The 19,584-nt window shown below is 39.7% G+C and overlaps 1 protein-coding gene across 1 annotated transcript in view; it reads right to left on the bottom strand.

Annotated features, from left to right (window-relative positions):
- Window positions 1-19,584, bottom strand: part of MRPL45 (mitochondrial ribosomal protein L45) — a 50,280-nt gene that overhangs the window by 12,922 nt on the left and 17,774 nt on the right. Inside the window, exons 3-6 of the mRNA XM_053697691.1 lie at window positions 14,154-14,271; window positions 13,765-13,863; window positions 12,371-12,419; window positions 12,130-12,279 (exon numbers count right to left, since the gene is read on the bottom strand). Of these exons, the coding sequence (XP_053553666.1) occupies window positions 12,130-12,279; window positions 12,371-12,419; window positions 13,765-13,863; window positions 14,154-14,271 (416 nt within the window). The remainder of the gene's footprint in view (window positions 1-12,129; window positions 12,280-12,370; window positions 12,420-13,764; window positions 13,864-14,153; window positions 14,272-19,584) is intronic.

Raw genomic sequence — 19,584 nt, 5'->3', positions numbered from 1 at the left:
CCTTGCTCTCCAAAAACAACTGCGCATTAATGGCGCGAAAATGAGGCTCTGCCTATAACTAGAAAGGCCCCCATCTGAAAAAGGCGTCCAACACAGTGCCTGCCGTTTTTCTAAACGTTCCCCAAGATTATAATACCAATTATTAGTTAGAATCTGCATAATATGCCTAGTAAAGCAATCGTTTTAGCCCAGAAAAATGTCTACCAGTTTTTAAGCCCTTTTTGAAGCCCTTTATTCTTTTATGTTTAACTAAGAAAATGGCTTACCGGTCCCCATGAGGGGAAATGACAGCCTTCCAGCATTACATGGTCTTGTTAGAAATATGGCTAGTCATACCTTAAAGGATTACTTTATGTTATAATTTTTAAGCTAAACAACTAACATATTAAAGTTAATAAACATTAATTAAAACCTACTGACCTATATTTTCTCCAAAACGAAGTTTCATAACGTTCTAAAAGTTATATCTTTTATTCGCCGATGATGTCACGTTATCCTGCCCACTATTTTCAGCACTGCGTGTTCAAAATACTTAAACCAATAACTTTGTGTTTAAAGTGCCATTTTGAAACCTAGGTATTGTAAACGGATTGGTACAGAGCAAAGGATACCCACGGAGTGGGTTTGGAAAACAATTAAATTTGCAGACAAGATTTCTGATATACGGTAGAGATATGTTAATGAAATGCGATTGATAAAAAGCGTATTTGGGGTAGTTAGTTAGTAACAGGCATAGAAAATATTTACTTACAGTGGCCCTTTAAGCAGAAAAGTCTGCCAACTGTTTCCCCCAACTGAAGTTACTTCATCTCAACAGTCCTGTGTGGAAACAGCAATCGATTTTAGTTACTGTCTGCTAAAATCATCTTCCTCTTACAAACAGAAATCTTCATCCTTTTCTGTTTCAGAGTAAATAGTACATACCAGCACTATTTTAAAATAACAAACACTTGATAGAAGAATAAAACTACATTTAAACACCAAAAAAACTCTTAACCATCTCCGTGGAGATGTTGCCTGTGCAACGGCAAAGAGAATGACTGGGGTGGGCGGAGCCTAGGAGGGATCATGTGACCAGCTTTGCTGGGACTCTTTGCCATTTCCTGTTGGGAAAGAGAATATCCCACAAGTAAGGATGACGCCGTGGACCGGACACACCAATGTTGGAGAAAGTAATATTTACTAAACTAGATTCAAAAAGCAACTCAAAATGTAGAGAAAACACTTAAGTTTAATTTGTATTTGCTGCAAACTGAGAATTTATGTCAGTCACTCAGTTTCTATGTAAGGCATCTTTCATCTATCTGGGACTTCCAGATTCCGCTGTTTTTGCTATGGAATTCAACGAGTTAAGTCCCTGTGAAGTCTTCACTAAAATGTCCCTCCAAACTAGAGAATCTTTGATAATCAATCCCATAGAAAGTAATTAAGCTCTCTGGGAAACTGCACTTTGTATTTCTTCTATTAAAAATAAAACTGACAGCTTCAAAGTAATTTATAAAATATACAAATAAATATAAAATATAAAGTATGACCCTAATTTGTTAAATTCACACAGAAACTGTCAAAGCATAATTGTATTTTGTAAAATCACAATGCTACATACATTACTATAAATTCTGACTCCGACATACAAAGCCCTCAACTGCACTGCTCCACCCTATATCTCAGACCTTGTCTCCAGATACTCTCCCTTCCGTCCCCTTCGCTCTGCTCACAATCTCCCACTCTCCTCTCTTTTTACCTCCTCACATTCCGGATTACAGGACTTCTCCAGACTGGCTCCCATCTTGTGGAACTCTTTGCGTCGCTCCACAAGATTTCCCCCTAGTTTTGTAAGCTTCAAGCACCCCTAAAGACTCTACTATTCAGGGATGCATATAACCTACACTAACCTTTCCTAACTCAATTTATATCCCCTTGAACCCCTTAGTGTGTAGGTCTATGAGCCCAGCTGTTTGTAGAGCACCTTCGTAAGATACGACTACAACACTGCAACTCTCGGCAGGGCCTTCTACCCATTTGATCCCTATAAATGTTATCTTGTATACCGCCTTTGTTTATAGAGCTGCAGAATCTGTTAGCACTCTACAAATAACTGATAATAATGATAATATTAATATATACAGTATGAATATGCATTAAAATATACAAAAAGTTGAAAAAAAAATCTGAAGTCTAAAGTAATGTAAAATAAAAAGTGTAAATCCTGCATAACGTTCATGTCACACATTTCTATATTTCACTGGGCTTGTTTCTTCTTCACATCCAGAAATGCCTCTTGGAGAAGTATAGCAAAATCTGCCTGGAGTGCAGAGGATAATTTCTTTCATGTAATTAGCAAGAGTCCATGAGCTAGTGACGTATGGGATATACATTCCTACCAGGAGGGGCAAAGTTTCCCAAACCTCAAAATGCCTATAAATACACCTCTCACCACACCCACAATTCAGTTTTACAAACTTTGCCTCCCATGGAGGTGGTGAAGTAAGTTTGTGCTAGATTCTATGTTGATATGCGCTTCGCAGCAGGCTGGAGCCCGGTTTTCCTCTCAGAGTGCAGTGAATGTCAGGAGGGATGTGAAGAGAGTATTCCTATTTGAATATAATGGTCTTCCTCTAGGGGATCTATTTCATAGGTTCTCTGTTATTGGTCGTAGAGATTTCTTCTCCTACCTCCCTTTTCAGATCGACGATATACTCTTGTATACCATTACCTCTACTGATTCTCGTTTCAGTACTGGTTTGGCTTTCTACTATATGTAGATGAGTGTCTGAGGGTAAGTAAGTTATTTTATTTATGACACTCTAAGCTATGGTTAGGCACTTTTATATGTAAAGTTCTAAATATATGTGTTTAAACTTATATTTGCCATGATTCAGGATAATCAGTATTCCTTCATTCATACTGTCAGTTTCATTTTTTGGGATAATGCATATGAATAAATATTTTATCTTACCTTAAAATTATTTTCAATTGACTTTTTTCCCTGCGGGCTGTTAGGCTCGCGGGGGCTGAAATGCTTCAATTTATTGCGTCATTCTTGGCGCAAAATTTTGTCATTTCCGGCGCCTTAATTGACGCCAGAAGTTTATTCGTAGTTGCGTCATTTTTGACATTTATGTATTTTAGACGTTCTTTTGTGCCAAAAAATGTGGGCGTCATTTTTTTGCCGTCAGAGGATGTGACGTCATTCTTGGCGCTAAAAATATGGGCGTTGTACTTGGCGCCAATAATGTGGACGTCATACTTGGCGCCAAAAAATGTGGGCGTCATTCTTGTCTCCACCTTTTTTCCACATTATTTAAGTCTCACTTTTTCATTGCTTCTGGTTGCTAGAGGCTTGTTCATTTGGCATTTTATCCCATTCCTGAAACTGTCATTTAAGGAATTTGATAATTTTGCTTTATATGTTGTTTTTTCTATTACATAATGCAAGATGTCTCAACCTGACCCTGGATCAGAATCTACTTCTGGAAAGACGCTGCCTGATGCTGGTTCTACCAAAGTTAAGTGCATTTGTTGTAAACTTTTGGTATCTGTTCCTCCGGCTGTAGTTTGTGTTAGCTGTCATGATAAACTTTCTAATGCAGATAGTGTTTCCATTAGTAATAATCCTTTACCCGTTGTTGTTCCTTCAACATCTAATGTTCAGGATGTTCCTGTTAATGTGAAAGAATTTGTTTCTAATTCTATTAGGAAGGCTTTGTCTGTTATTCCTCCTTCCAGCAAACGTAAAAGGTCTTTTAAAACTTGTCATATTTCAGATGAATTTTTAAGTGACCGCCATCATTCTGACTTATCCGTTTCTGATGAGGATCTATCTGGTTCAGAAGATTCTGCCTCAGATATTCACACTGATAAATCTTCATATTTATTTAAAATGGAATTTATTCGTTCTTTACTTAAAGAAGTATTGATTGCATTAGATATGGAGGAGTCTAGTCCTCTTGATACTAAATCTACTAAGCGTTTAAATTTGTTTTTTAAACCTCATGTAGTTATTCCAGAAGTTTTTCCAGTTGATGCTATTTCAGAAGTAATTTCTAGGGAATGGAATAGTCTGGGTACCTCATTTACTCCTTCCCCAAGGTTTAAGAAATTATACCCTGTGCCATCTGATAGATTAGAGTTTTGAGACAAAATCCCTAAAGTTTATGGGGAAATCTCTACTCTTGCTAAACGTACTACTATTCCTACGGCGGATAGTACTTCCTTTAAGGATCCTTTAGATAGGAAGCTTGAATCCTTTCTAAGGAGAGCTTATTTATGTTCAGGTAATCTTCTTAGACCTGCTATTTCTTTGGCTGATGTTGCTGCAGCTTCCACTTTTTGGTTGGAGGCCTTAGCGCAACAAGTGTCAGACCATAATGCTTATAGCATTGTTAAACTTCTTCAACATGCTAATAACTATTTGTGATGCCATTTTTGATATCATTAGAATTGATGTCAGGTATATGTCTTTAGCTATTTTAGCTAGAAGAGCTTTATGGCTTAAATCTTGGAATGCAGATATGACTTCTAAGTCAACTTTACTTTCTCTTTCTTTCCAAAGTAATAAATTATTTGGTTCACAGTTGGATTCAATTATTTCAACTGTTACTGGGGGGAAAGGAACCTTTTTGCCTCAGGACAAAAAATCTAAAGGTAAATACAGTGCTGCTAATCGTTTTCGTTCCTTTCGCCAGAATAAGGAACAGAAGCCTGACCCTTCCCCTAAAGGAACGGTTTCCGTTTGGAAACCTTCTCCAATCTGGAATAAATCCAAGCCTTTTAGAAAGTCAAAACCAGCTCCCAAGTCCACATGAAGGTGCGGCCCTCATTCCAGCACAGCTGGTAGGGGGCAGGTTACGATTTTTCAAAGATATTTGGATCAATTAAATTCACAGTCTTTGGATTCAGAACATTGTCTCACAAGGGTACAGAATAGGTTTCAGGGTAAGACCACCTGTGAGAAGATTTTTTTCTCTCTCGCATTCCAGTAAACCCAGTGAAGGCTCAGGCATTTCTGAAATGTGTTTCAGACCTAGAGTTGGCTGGGGTAATTGTGCCAGTTCCAGAACAGGGTCTGGGGTTTTATTCAAATCTATTCATTGTACCAAAGAAGGAGAATTCCTTCAGACCAGTTCTGGATCTAAAAATATTGAATCGTTATGTAAGGATACCAACATTCAAAATGGTGACTATAAGGACTATTCTGCCTTTTGTTCAGCAAGGGCATCATATGTCTACAATAGACTTACAGGATGCATATCTTCATATTCCAATTCATCCAGATCACTATCAGTTCCTGAGATTCTCTTTTCTAGACAAGCATTACCAGTTTGTTGCTCTTCCATTTGGCCTAGCAACAGCTCCAAGGATTTTTTCAAAGTTTCTCGGTGCCCTTCTCTCTGTGATCAGGGTATTGCTGTATTTCCTTATTTGGACGATATCTTGGTACTTGCTCAGTCTTTACATTCTGCAGAATCTCATACGAATCAACTGGTGTTGTTTCTTCAAAGACATGGTTGGAGGATCAATTTACCAAAGGAGTTCATTGATTCCTCAGACAAAGGTAACCTTTTTGGGTTTTCAAATAGATTCAGTGTCCATGACTCTGTCTCTAACAGAAAAGAGACGTCTGAAGTTGGTTGCAGCTTGTCGAAACCTTCAGTCTCAATCATTCCCTTCGGTAGCTTTGTGCATGGAAATTCTAGGTCTCATGACTGCTGCATCGGACGCGATCCCCTTTGCTCGCTTTCACATGAGACCTCTTCAGCTTTGTATGCTGAACCAGTGGTGCAGGGATTATACAAAGATATCACAATTAATATCCTTAAATCCCAATGTTCGATCTTCTCTGATTTGGTGGTTGAATCATCATCGTCTAATTCAAGGGGCCTCTTTTGTTCGTCCAACCTGGACTGTAATCTCAACAGATGCGAGTCTTTCGGGTTGGGGAGCTGTATGGGGATCTCTGACAGCGCAGGGGGTTTGGGAATTTCAGGAGGCGAAATTACCAATCAACATTTTGGAACTCTGTGCGATTTTCAGAGCTCTTCAGTTCTGGCCTCTTCTGAAGAGAGAATTGTTTATTTGTTTTCAGACAGACAATGTCCCAACCGTGGCATATGTCAGTCATCAAGGGGGGACTCACAGTCCTCAGGCTATGAAAGAAGTATCTCGGATACTTGTATGGGCGGAATCCAGCTCCTGTCTAATCTCTGCGGTTCATATCCCAGGTGTAGACAATTGGGAAGCGGATTATCTCAGTCGTCAGACGTTACATCCGGGCGAATGGTCTCTTCACCCAGAGGTATTTCTTCAGATTGTTCAAATCTGGGGACTTCCAGAAATAGATCTGATGGCCTCTCATCTAAACAAGAAACTTCCCAGGTATCTGTCCAGATCCAGGGATCCTCATGCGGAAGCAGTGGACGCGCTGTCGCTTCCTTGGAATTATCAACCTGCTTATATCTTTCCGCCTCTAGTTCTTCTTCCAAAAGTGATTTCCAAAATTCTAATGGAACGTTCGTGGTGGCTCCAGCATGGCCTCACAGGTTTTGGTATGCGGATCTCGTTCGGATGGCAAGTTGCCAACCTTGGACACTTCCGTTAAGGCCAGACCTTCTATCTCAAGGCCCTATTTTCCATCAGGATCTCAAATCATTAAATTTGAAGGTATGGAGATTGAACGCTTGATTCTTAGTCATAGAGGTTTCTCTGACTCAGTGATTAATACTATGATACAGGCTCGTAAATCTGTGTCTAGGAAGATTTATTATCGAGTCTGGAAGACTTACATTTCTTGGTGTTCTTCTCATAAATTCTCTTGGCATTCTTTTAGAATTCCAATAATTTTACAGTTTCTTCAGGATGGTTTGGAAAAGGGTTTGTCTGCAAGTTCTTTGAAAGGTCAAATCTCTGCACTTTCTGTTCTTTTTCACAGAAAGATTGCTAATCATCCTGATATTCATTGTTTTGTTCAGGCTTTGGTTCGTATCAAGCCTGTCATTAAGTTAATCTCTCCTCCTTGGAGTCTTAATTTGGTTCTGAGGGCTTTACAGGCTCCTCCGTTTGAACCTATGCATTCTCTGGATATTAAATTACTTTCTTGGAAAGTGTTGTTCCTTTTAGCCATCTCTTCTGCTAGAAGAGTTTCTGAGTTATTTGCTCTTTCTTGTGAATCTCGTTTCCTGATATTTCATCAGGATAAGGCAGTGTCGCGGACTTCATTTAAATTTTTACCTAAGGTTGTGAATTCTAACAACATTAGTAGAGAGATTGTTGTCCCTTTGTTATGTCCTAATCCTAAGAATTCTCTGGAGAAATCTATACATTCTTTGGATGTAGTTAGAGCTTTGAAATATTATGTTGAAGCTACTAAAGGTTTTAGAAAGACTTCTAGTCTATTTGTTATCTTTTCTGGTTCCAGAAAAGGTCAGAAGGCTTCTGCCATTTCTTTGGCATCTTGATTAAAGTCTGATTCATCATGCTTATGTAGAGTCGCGTAAGTCCCCGCCTCAAAGGATTACAGCTCATTCTACTAGGTCAGTTTCTACTTCCTGGGCTTTTAGGAATGAAGCTTCTGTTGATCAAATTTGCAAAGCAGCAACTTGGTCTTCTTTGCATACTTTTACTAAATTCTACCATTTTGATGTTTTCTCTTCTTCAGATGCAGTTTTTGGTAGAAAAGTACTTCAGGCAGCTGTTTCAGTTTGATTCTGCTGCTTATTATTTCATTTTTTTGATTTGGGTTGTGGATTATTTTTTCAGCGGAATTGGCTGTCTTTATTTTATCCCTCCCTCTCTAGTGACTCTTGCGTGGAAGTTCCACATCTTGGGTATCTGCTATCCCATATGTCACTAGCTCATGGACTCTTGCTAATTACATGAAAGAAAACATAATTTATGTAAGAACTTGCCTGATAAATTAATTTCTTTCATATTAGCAAGAGTCCATGAGGCCCACCCTTTTTTTTTGTGGTGGTTATGATTTTTTTTGTATAAAGCACAATTATTCCAATTCCTTATTTTTTGATGCTTTCGCTCCTTTCTTATCACCCCACTTCTTGGCTATTCGTTAAACTGAATTGTGGGTGTGGTAAGGGGTGTATTTATAGGCATTTTGAGGTTTGGGAAACTTTGCCCCTCCTGGTAGGAATGTATATCCCATACGTCACTAGCTCATGGACTCTTGCTAATATGAAAGAAATGAATTTATCAGGTAAGTTCTTACATAAATTATGTTTTTATATCATCTCATCTGAGAGGAGAGCTTTACATCATCAGGCCCTCAGGGAGATAGAGACAAGAGATATGTGTGTAGCCACAAATCACTAGCTAGGTCTCATTAGTGCATTGGTGCTTCTAAGTCCACCTAGGTATGCTTCTCAGCAAAGGATATCAAGAGAACAAAGTACATTTGAAAACAGAAGTAAATTGAATTATTTCTTAAAACTGTATGCTCTGTTTGAAACATGAACATTTAATTTTGACTTTCAGAAGGCAAGAGTGATGGAGAACATTGAGAGCTGAATGTAGTACATATATACATATATATATACACACATGCTGAATTTGTCTAAGGAAGGGGTGAATGCCCCGAAATGAAACGCAATAAGGGTTTTGATGTGTTATATCCAGAGAGTTCAATAGCTTCTGTGAAATATATTACAGAAGTACCAAATGTTTAAAGGGACAGTCTAGTCAAAATTAAACTTTCATGATTCAGAAAGTTTCATGATTTTAAACAACTTTCCAATTTACTTTTATCATCATCAAATTTGCTTTGTTCTCTTGGTATTCTTTGTTGAAAGTTAAACCTAGGTAGGCTCATATGCTAATTTCCAAGCCCTCTTATCTCAGTGCATTTAGACATTTTTTCATAGCTAGACAGTGCTAGCTCATGTGTGCCATATATATATATATATATATATATATATATATATATATATATATATATATATATATATATATATATATATAAATAAAACATTGTGCTCACTCCGTGAAGTTATTTATGTATCCACATTGATTGGCTAAAATGCAAGTCTGTCAAAGAACTGAAATAAGGGGGCAGTTTGCAGAGGCTTAGCTACAAAGTAAACAGAGGTAAAAAGTGTATTAATATAAAACTGTTGATTATGCAAAAATTGGGGAATGGGTAATAAAGGGATTATCTATATTTTTAAACAATAAAAATTCTGGAGTAGACTGTCCCTTTCACGGAAGATGAAGTAGGTGATAGTGTGCAGAGAAGTAGATTTTGATGACAGAAGGTAAACCTAGCTTGCCCACTTCTCTGCATGTATACTCACAATAGCCTCATGCATATCCCAGGCAATATTACAATACTATACTGTAGGATGAGAGAATTTCCAATGGCACTACTAGTATATAAGACACCTGTCTATCCTTAATTTAGCCCACTAGTACGGCTTGGCATGGGTGCTAAGTGTATAAATTGAATACTTGCTTAGAGAGAAAAAGAATACACGTTGAAAGCACTCCCAGGTCAATTGCATGAATTAAACTTTGGATATAATTCCAGTAAGGAATTGGGGAGACAAGAATATTAGCTATAGTTAAAATATAACTTTTATTGGGGTCAAAAGAATAAAATAGGAAAAATATTAAAAACACGCTTAAGTTCCGAATGTAATATAATAAGGTGGAGTGATAATCTCCTAGTCAATTATAATATGCCGAGACAATAAATCTGTCAAGGGTGTCTCAGTTGACAACTGAATATATAAGGGTTAAATCTAGGTACGACAGTAGTAAGGTATGTAGAATTAAACCACTTTATGTATCCAGTAGCTGTACAGATGACAGAGTGAAGTGAATGGAATGTCACTGTTATTTGAGACGTTCAGTGTGATAGGTTATAATTTGGTACTGAATCTAGAAAGGAGGTTGGAATTGAGGTGCAGACCTTTTGTATTTAGTGAAGCTCAGTACAATGTATATAATCTGAAGTGTGACCCAAAATGTGTATCTGGTTTGAGGATAATATCAAGTACTCCACTGAGGTGTTCACCAACTGGGTAATTGTGCTTACTAGTAAAGGATATAAATAATATTGAAGATGCTCGAATTGCTAGGTAAAATAAGAACATACAGCCAAATCAGTAACCGATTCAATCACTGGTAAATTACCGTAGTGCTGAGAGTACAAAGGTATGTTTATTTTGCACTGCTACGAGTATCGAGCACTGTTATCCTATGTTAGGCTTCTAGTAAGCAGAGTCTCAAAAGTACCAAAGTACTATAACTGGGTACTATATTAATATTACTCGCCACCCGGGCTCATAAATAACCCAACAGTTAAATGATGGAGTTTGGTATATAGTGATAGAGCCGACTAAAGCAATGTTGGTCCTTTGCTCAAGTAAAATTATTTGGAAGTCACTGCATCAAGACTAGCTATCGCTAGATTAGGATTAGGTAAATTGAATATAGAGTTTCATTCATACCTCAGAATAAAACACATTCATTCACTCGCTGGTATCCAAAGTTAAGCTCCTGGTAGGCGGGACTCAAGAGTAACTAAGTACTATATCTAGTACCGTGTTGTATTCCCTAAGAGCGGAGTCTTAGCAGTAACTTAGTGCTATATTCATATTACTCGCCACCCGGGCTCATAAATGCCCCAACAATTAAATGATGGAGTTTGGTATATAGTGATAGAGCCGACTAAAGCAGTGTAGGTCCTTTGCTCAAGTAAAATTATTAGGAAGTCAAATTCAACAGGCCAACCCCCTGAGTGGTAGCACTAATTAAGTAAAGTAAAATTAACAACAACTCAGTAGCTTGCAGTGGGGTTAACAATACTCCTAAAGTTACTAGTATATTATGCCGATGTTTAATAAATATTTCGGGCCATATAATACTCGTGCGGTTTGAGTAAACCTCTGGTATCTACTTGCTATGAATACATCTCCGTGGCTACTAATATTTATTAGAGTGTGTCCTCACATTGGAGTTGTATTTTATCAGCAACATTAATCACCCTTTAATACCGTATAGGACTACAACAGATGCCTCTGAATTGTCAGTATATAGAGCGTTAGCTATCTTATAACCTGAACGTATTGTTCCTCGGGTATGGCTGTTAATGTATCCAAGCTAGTAACAGGGTATAGTTTGATGTTGTATCTTACTTCAAAGATCATATAGAGAGTACAATTAAGAATGGTTCGTGTTTCACTTGTGACTGCTAAGTGAGGTTATGCGCTCGGCTATGCAAACCAATCGAGCAAATGCTATTGGTTTCTAGTGTTACGACGTCACAGCCACATTTGCGTGTGTATTGGTTATCCACATTCAGATCTAAGTTATATCACGAACGCACATATGTTAGGAATTACGACTGTCCTAAACAATAGTTTGGCTGCATTGAATTCATTTAGCACATAGCACTGTGTACTTCCAATCTATACACTGCAGCAAGGCTAGCTCTCGCTAGATTAGGATTAGGTAAATTGAATATAGAGTTTCATTCACGCCTCAGAATAAAACACATTCATTCATATTCACCACCTTTTAATGGTAAGGCATATGTTACAAATAATTATAAGACACCACTTGAAGTATATTTGCTTATAAAATAAATAACTGCTTGGTGAGCATATAAGTATTGCGATAATTGACTACAGTATTGACTGCTGTATTTGCGGTTACCTACATGCCTGCCAGTGTATACTACTAAACTAACTGAAGCCAAGCATTGCTGAATGTATAATCACTGCTTTATGTTAGTATAAGTTTATAATAAAAAAGGATATTATTTCCCAGCATTTCAATCTCCTCCCTTTTTCAGTGCCAATAGGTATACTTAGCACTCTCTCTAGACCAAACAACCACCACTGTAATTGCACTATTGTCCTCTTCACTACAGCCTATGCTGCAGATGCCCCCAACTACAAAGCTCTTTATCACGAGCAGAATTATGATTGTTCACTTCTCCGAAAGCACATTTTATGATTGGCTATTGGTGAAAAGGCAGACATAAAAAGCAGACATAGCGAGCTTTGAAACTGTAAGCCCACAAAGGTGTTAAGCCAGACAGCAGCATTGTGGCAGATGGTCAAGACTTGGGCACCATACGTTATAACACACAAAAATGCAGATATAGCCACTCACCTGTTTGGTATGCATGCGTACAGTGACTTGTCCATACAGGTTCCCCTTGGTAACCATCTCAGGACACCGGATCTGAACCACACGTGGAGGCTCCAAGGACTCCACAAATCTCCAACGGATTGTTTTATATCTATTACCCCGCACCATCTCCTAAAAAATAAACATTAACACAAGAGGTCAGAAAGCTGATCACTATAGTCTTTGGTTGTAGAGTCAGGTTAAATGGTTTCAGGCCACTTACAGGATAGCATCTCTCAGTTACCAGCGCATGCAGCTTGTGACGGTCAAACCTAAAAGATTGAAGAGTGATTAAAAAGTGAGTGAGCCAAACAAAACAAAATATGGGGGGGGGGGGTTAATGTGTAAACTACTTCAAATTACATTATAATCTGTCCTTTGTTTGCCCTCACCATCATTTCTATTTTATGCAACTAAAATTGACAAAAGAAGGGAGCAATGAGTGAGTCAGATTCACGGAATAAAATGAATTGTTGAAATGCAAGGAAAGGCTTCTTAGTGAATTTTGTCCAATTTAGGTTTTGATAAGTTTTTGATATTAGATGGCTGAGGGTACAGATTGTGGGAGAAACTAATGGCTATGGACACACTGTATGAGACTATTCAATGCACAATTAAAAGCCAGCTGGTGATGGTCATACTGAAATGTTACTAAACAATTGTAGAAAGTTGTAGATAAATAATAAACCAACATATATTTTGTGGGAATAATTGTGCACAAAATGAGAAAGGGGAACAAGACATGCACAGTGCCACAGAGGTAAAGATCTTAATGGTGAAGATGCTTAAAAGGAACAAATGCTAAAATACGTACACAAAAAGATAAAAAAATTGATGGCAGCTATACACTGGGAGTATATAATCACACAGAATATGGGGGCAGTTAAAGAAAGCAAAAGGAATATGAATGAAATTAACAAGCATGGATAAAAGGGAATTGAAATTGAGAATCTCATAAAACAAACAATATGGACAAAACTGGCTAAAATATCCAAAGGAGAAAAGTTAAAAGGGACAGTCTAGTCAAAATTAGAAAACAACTTTCATGATTCAGATAAAGCATGTAATTTTAAACAACTTTCAAAATGTACTTTTACAATCAAATTTGCTTTGTTCTCTTGGTATTTTTTGTTTAAAAGCTAAATCTGGGTAGGCTCATATGCAAATTTCTAAGCCCTTGAAGACCGCCTCTTATCTCAGTGCATTTTTTAGTTTTTTTTTTTACAGCTAGACAACACTAGTTCATGTGTGCCATATAGACAACATTGTGCTCATTCCCGTGAAGTTACCTAGGAGTCGGCACTGACTGGCTAAAATGCAAGTCTGTCAAAAGAACTGAGACAAGGGGGCAGTCTGCAGAGGCTTAGATACAAGGTAATCAGAGGTAAAAAGTGTATTAATATAACCCTGTTTTATGCAAAACTGGGGAATGGGTAATAAAGGATAATATATCTTTTTAAACAATAAAAATTCTGGAGTAGACTGTCCCTTTAAAAGCAGAAGCGAAAAAGGGAGGTTTCAAGGCATTCAGTAAAGAACAAATATCGTAAGTAAATAGTGACATGGGAGGGTAAGGATCATGAAAATAGGACAATTAGCGTGCGCTATTGTTCTCACTGTGTCAGACACTCATGTGCTGCAACGAAGATTTCTTGTGCTTTCTCTGGAAAGGTCTTTGTACTGAAGCCACTGTCATACTCCTTAATTTTCCGGATTCTGTGAGCAGAGATTAAAAAAAAATATACTATGAAGGGTATTCAAATACAGTACTTGTGTTTGGGATTTGTTGTCAAAATGTATATTATAGTAAACTGATACAGCGACATGCGAAAAGATGCCATAGGATGAGAAACTGATGGGGTACACATAAAAACAAAAAAAATGTGTGGGTATGATAATAAATATGGTCCTATCACATCATATGTTGTATATGCGTGTATCTGTGAGGACAAACTCAAAAAGATTTGATGTGCATTAATATAGATTTTATTGCAATCAGGACTCACGCCAGCTGAGAGGCTGCTGTCTGTTTGAGCTGCTCTGTTCTCTGTTTCAGACCTTCTTTTGATAGAGAAGACAGACGGGCATCTCCCTCAGGGGGCACATATGGGTCAAAGATACCAGCTGAAAATAGGAATGTATGTATTACTACCAATAAAAATGCAATATATTTAAATGTAACCTGCCAGATGGACCAAAATCTTCTCTGATTTGAACAACTTAGACAGTGCAGAACACTCAACAAAGAACATCACATTATTAAAAGAATATGTTGCAATTTATGTTCTTATAAATCAGGGGTCGAAAAAACAGAATTTATGTTTACCTGATAAATTTCTTTCTCCAACGGTGTGTCCGGTCCACGGCGTCATCCTTACTTGTGGGATATTCTCTTCCCCAACAGGAAATGGCAAAGAGCCCAGCAAAGCTGGTCACATGATCCCTCCTAGGCTCCGCCTACCCCAGTCATTCGACCGACGTTAAGGAGGAATATTTGCATAGGAGAAACCATATGGTACCGTGGTGACTGTAGTTAAAGAAAATAAATTATCAGACCTGATTAAAAAACCAGGGCGGGCCGTGGACCGGACACACCGTTGGAGAAAGAAATTTATCAGGTAAACATAAATTCTGTTTTCTCCAACATAGGTGTGTCCGGTCCACGGCGTCATCCTTACTTGTGGGAACCAATACCAAAGCTTTAGGACACGGATGAAGGGAGGGAGCAAATCAGGTCACCTAAATGGAAGGCACCACGGCTTGCAAAACCTTTCTCCCAAAAATAGCCTCAGAAGAAGCAAAAGTATCAAACTTGTAAAATTTGGTAAAAGTGTGCAGTGAAGACCAAGTCGCTGCCCTACATATCTGATCAACAGAAGCCTCGTTCTTGAAGGCCCATGTGGAAGCCACAGCCCTAGTGGAATGAGCTGTGATTCTTTCGGGAGGCTGCCGTCCGGCAGTCTCGTAAGCCAATCTGATGATGCTTTTAATCCAAAAAGAGAGAGAGGTAGAAGTTGCTTTTTGACCTCTCCTTTTACCTGAATAAACAACAAACAAGGAAGATGTTTGTCTAAAATCCTTTGTAGCATCTAAATAGAATTTTAGAGCGCGAACAACATCCAAATTGTGCAACAAACGTTCCTTCTTTGAAACTGGTTTTGGACACAGAGAAGGTACGATAATCTCCTGGTTAATGTTTTTGTTAGAAACAACTTTTGGAAGAAAACCAGGTTTAGTACGTAAAACCACCTTATCTGCATGGAACACCAGATAAGGAGGAGAACACTGCAGAGCAGATAATTCTGAGACTCTTCTAGCAGAAGAAATCGCAACTAAAAACAAAACTTTCCAAGATAATAACTTAATATCAACGGAATGTAAGGGTTCAAACGGAACCCCCTGAAGAACTGAAAGAACTAAATTGAGACTCCAAGGAGGAGTCAAAGGTTTGTAAACAGGCTTGATTCTAACCAGAGCCTGAACAAAGGCTTGAACATCTGGCACAGCTGCCAGCTTTTTGTGAAGTAATACCGACAAGGCAGAAATCTGTCCCTTCAGGGAACTTGCAGATAATCCTTTTTCCAATCCTTCTTGAAGGAAGGATAGAATCCTAGGAATCTTAACCTTGTCCCAAGGGAATCCTTTAGATTCACACCAACAGATATATTTTTTCCAAATTTTGTGGTAAATCTTTCTAGTTACAGGCTTTCTGGCCTGAACAAGAGTATCGATAACAGAATCTGAGAATCCTCGCCTCGATAAAATCAAGCGTTCAATCTCCAAGCAGTCAGCTGGAGTGAAACCAGATTCGGATGTTCGAACGGACCCTGAACAAGAAGGTCTCGTCTCAAAGGTAGCTTCCAAGGTGGAGCCGATGACATATTCACCAGATCTGCATACCAAGTCCTGCGTGGCCACGCAGGAGCTATCAAGATCACCGACGCCCTCTCCTGATTGATCCTGGCTACCAGCCTGGGGATGAGAGGAAATGGCGGGAACACATAAGCTAGTTTGAAGGTCCAAGGTGCTACTAGTGCATCCACTAGAGCCGCCTTGGGATCCCTGGATCTGGCCCCGTAGCAAGGAACTTTGAAGTTCTGACGAGAGGCCATCAGATCCATGTCTGGAATGCCCCACAGGTGAGTGACTTGGGCAAAGATTTCCGGATGGAGTTCCCACTCCCCCGGATGCAATGTCTGACGACTCAGAAAATCCGCTTCCCAATTTTCCACTCCTGGGATGTGGATAGCAGACAGGTGGCAGGAGTGAGACTCCGCCCATAGAATGATTTTGGTCACTTCTTCCATCGCTAGGGAACTCCTTGTTCCCCCCTGATGGTTGATGTACGCAACAGATGTCATGTTGTCTGATTGAAACCGTATGAACTTGGTCCTCGCTAGCCGAGGCCAGGCCTTGAGAGCATTGAATATCGCTCTCAGTTCCAGAATATTTATCGGTAGAAGAGATTCTTCCCGAGACCAAAGACCCTGAGCTTTCAGGGATCCCCAGACCGCGCCCCAGCCCATCAGACTGGCGTCGGTCGTGACAATGACCCACTCTGGTCTGCGGAACGTCATCCCTTGAGACAGATTGTCCAGGGACAGCCACCAACGGAGTGAGTCTCTGGTCCTCTGATTTACTTGTATCTTCGGAGACAAGTCTGTATAGTCCCCATTCCACTGACTGAGCATGCACAGTTGTAATGGTCTTAGATGAATGCGCGCAAAAGGAACTATGTCCATCGCCGCTACCATCAACCCGATCACTTCCATGCACTGAGCTATGGAAGGAAGAGGAACGGAATGAAGTATCCGACAAGAGTCTAGAAGTTTTGTTTTTCTGGCCTCTGTTAGAAAGATCCTCATTTCTAAGGAGTCTATAATTGTTCCCAAGAAGGGAACCCTTGTTGACGGGGATAGAGAACTCTTTTCCACGTTCACTTTCCAGCCGTGAGCTCTGAGAAAGGCCAGGACAATGTCCGTGTGAGCCTTTGCTTGAGGAAGGGACGACGCTTGAATCAGAATGTCGTCCAGGTAAGGTACTACTGCAATGCCCCTTGGTCTTAGCACCGCTAGAAGGGACCCTAGTACCTTTGTGAAAATCCTTGGAGCAGTGGCTAATCCGAAAGGAAGCGCCACGAACTGGTAATGTTTGTCCAGGAATGCAAACCTTAGGAACCGATGATGTTCCTTGTGGATAGGAATATGTAGATACGCATCCTTTAAATCCACCGTGGTCATGAATTGACCCTCCTGGATGGAAGGAAGAATAGTTCGAATGGTTTCCATCTTGAAAGATGGAACCTTGAGAAACTTGTTTAAGATCTTGAGATCTAAGATTGGTCTGAACGTTCCCTCTTTTTTGGGAACTATGAACAGATTGGAGTAGAACCCCATCCCTTGTTCTCTTAGTGGAACAGGATGAATCACTCCCATTTTTAACAGGTCTTCTACACAATGTAAGAACGCCTGTCTTTTTATGTGGTCTGAAGACAACTGAGACCTGTGGAACCTCCCCCTTGGGGGAAGTCCCTTGAATTCCAGAAGATAACCCTGGGAGACTATTTCTAGCGCCCAAGGATCCAGAACATCTCTTGCCCAAGCCTGAGCGAAGAGAGAGAGTCTGCCCCCCACCAGATCCGGTCCCGGATCGGGGGCCAATATTTCATGCTGTCTTGGTAGCAGTGGCAGGTTTCTTGGCCTGCTTTCCCTTGTTCCAGCCTTGCATTGGTCTCCAAGCTGGCTTGGCTTGAGAAGTATTACCCTCTTGCTTAGAGGACGTAGCACTTTGGGCTGGTCCGTTTTTACGAAAGGGACGAAAATTAGGTCTATTTTTCGCCTTGAAAGGCCGATCCTGAGGAAGGGCGTGGCCCTTACCCCCAGTGATATCCGAGATAATCTCTTTCAAGTCAGGGCCAAACAGCGTTTTCCCCTTGAAAGGAATGTTTAGTAGCTTGTTCTTGGAAGACGCATCAGCCGACCAAGATTTCAACCAAAGCGCTCTGCGCGCCACAATAGCAAACCCAGAATTCTTAGCCGCTAACCTAGCCAATTGCAAAGTGGCGTCTAGGGTGAAAGAATTAGCCAATTTGAGAGCATTGATTCTGTCCATAATCTCCTCATAAGGAGGAGAATCACTATCGAGCGCCTTTATCAGCTCATCAAACCAGAAACACGCGGCTGTAGTGACAGGGACAATGCATGAAATTGGTTGTAGAAGGTAACCCTGCTGAACAAACATCTTTTTAAGCAAACCTTCTAATTTTTTATCCATAGGATCTTTGAAAGCACAACTATCCTCTATGGGTATAGTGGTGCGTTTGTTTAAAGTAGAAACCGCTCCCTCGACCTTGGGGACTGTCTGCCATAAGTCCTTTCTGGGGTCGACCATAGGAAACAATTTTTTAAATATGGGGGGAGGGACGAAAGGAATACCGGGCCTTTCCCATTCTTTATTAACAATGTCCGCCACCCGCTTGGGTATAGGAAAAGCTTCTGGGAGCTCCGGCACCTCTAGGAACTTGTCCATTTTACATAGTTTCTCTGGGATGACCAACTTTTCACAATCATCCAGAGTGGATAATACCTCCTTAAGCAGAATGCGGAGATGTTCCAACTTAAATTTAAATGCAATTACATCAGGTTCAGCCTGTTGAGAAATGTTCCCTGAATCAGTAATTTCTCCCTCAGACAAAACCTCCCTGGCCCCCTCAGATTGGGTTAGGGGCCCTTCAGAGATATTAATATCAGCGTCGTCATGCTCTTCAGTAACTAAAACAGAGCAGCCACGCTTACGCTGACAAGGGTTCATTTTGGCTAAAATGCTTTTGACAGAATTATCCATTACAGCCGTTAATTGTTGCATAGTAATGAGTATTGGCGCGCTAGATGTACTAGGGGCCTCCTGAGTGGGCAAGACTCGTGTAGACGAAGGAGGGAATGATGCAGTACCATGCTTACTCCCCTCACTTGAGGAATCATCTTGGGCATCATTGTCATTATCACATAAATCACATTTATTTAAATGAACAGGAATTCTGGCTTCCCCACATTCAGAACACAGTCTATCTGGTAGTTCAGACATGTTAAACAGGCATAAACTTGATAATAAAGTACAAAAAACGTTTTAAAATAAAACCGTTACTGTCACTTTAAATTTTAAACTGAACACACTTTATTACTGCAATTGCGAAAAAACATGAAGGAATTGTACAAAATTCACCAAATTTTCATCACAGTGTCTTAAAGCCTTAAAAGTATTGCACACCAAATTTGGAAGCTTTAACCCTTAAAATAACGGAACCGGAGCCGTTTTAACACTTTAACCCCTTTACAGTCCCTGGTATCTGCTTTGCTGAGACCCAACCAAACCCAAAGGGGAATACGATACCAAATGACGCCTTCAGAAAGTCTTTTCTAAGTATCAGAGCTCCTCTCA

The sequence above is a fragment of the Bombina bombina genome, chromosome 1, assembly GCF_027579735.1.
Source record: "Bombina bombina isolate aBomBom1 chromosome 1, aBomBom1.pri, whole genome shotgun sequence".
NCBI lineage: Eukaryota > Metazoa > Chordata > Amphibia > Anura > Bombinatoridae > Bombina > Bombina bombina.
The sequence above is the reverse complement of the archived record's forward strand: the minus strand, read 5'-3'. Positions and strand labels throughout refer to the sequence as shown.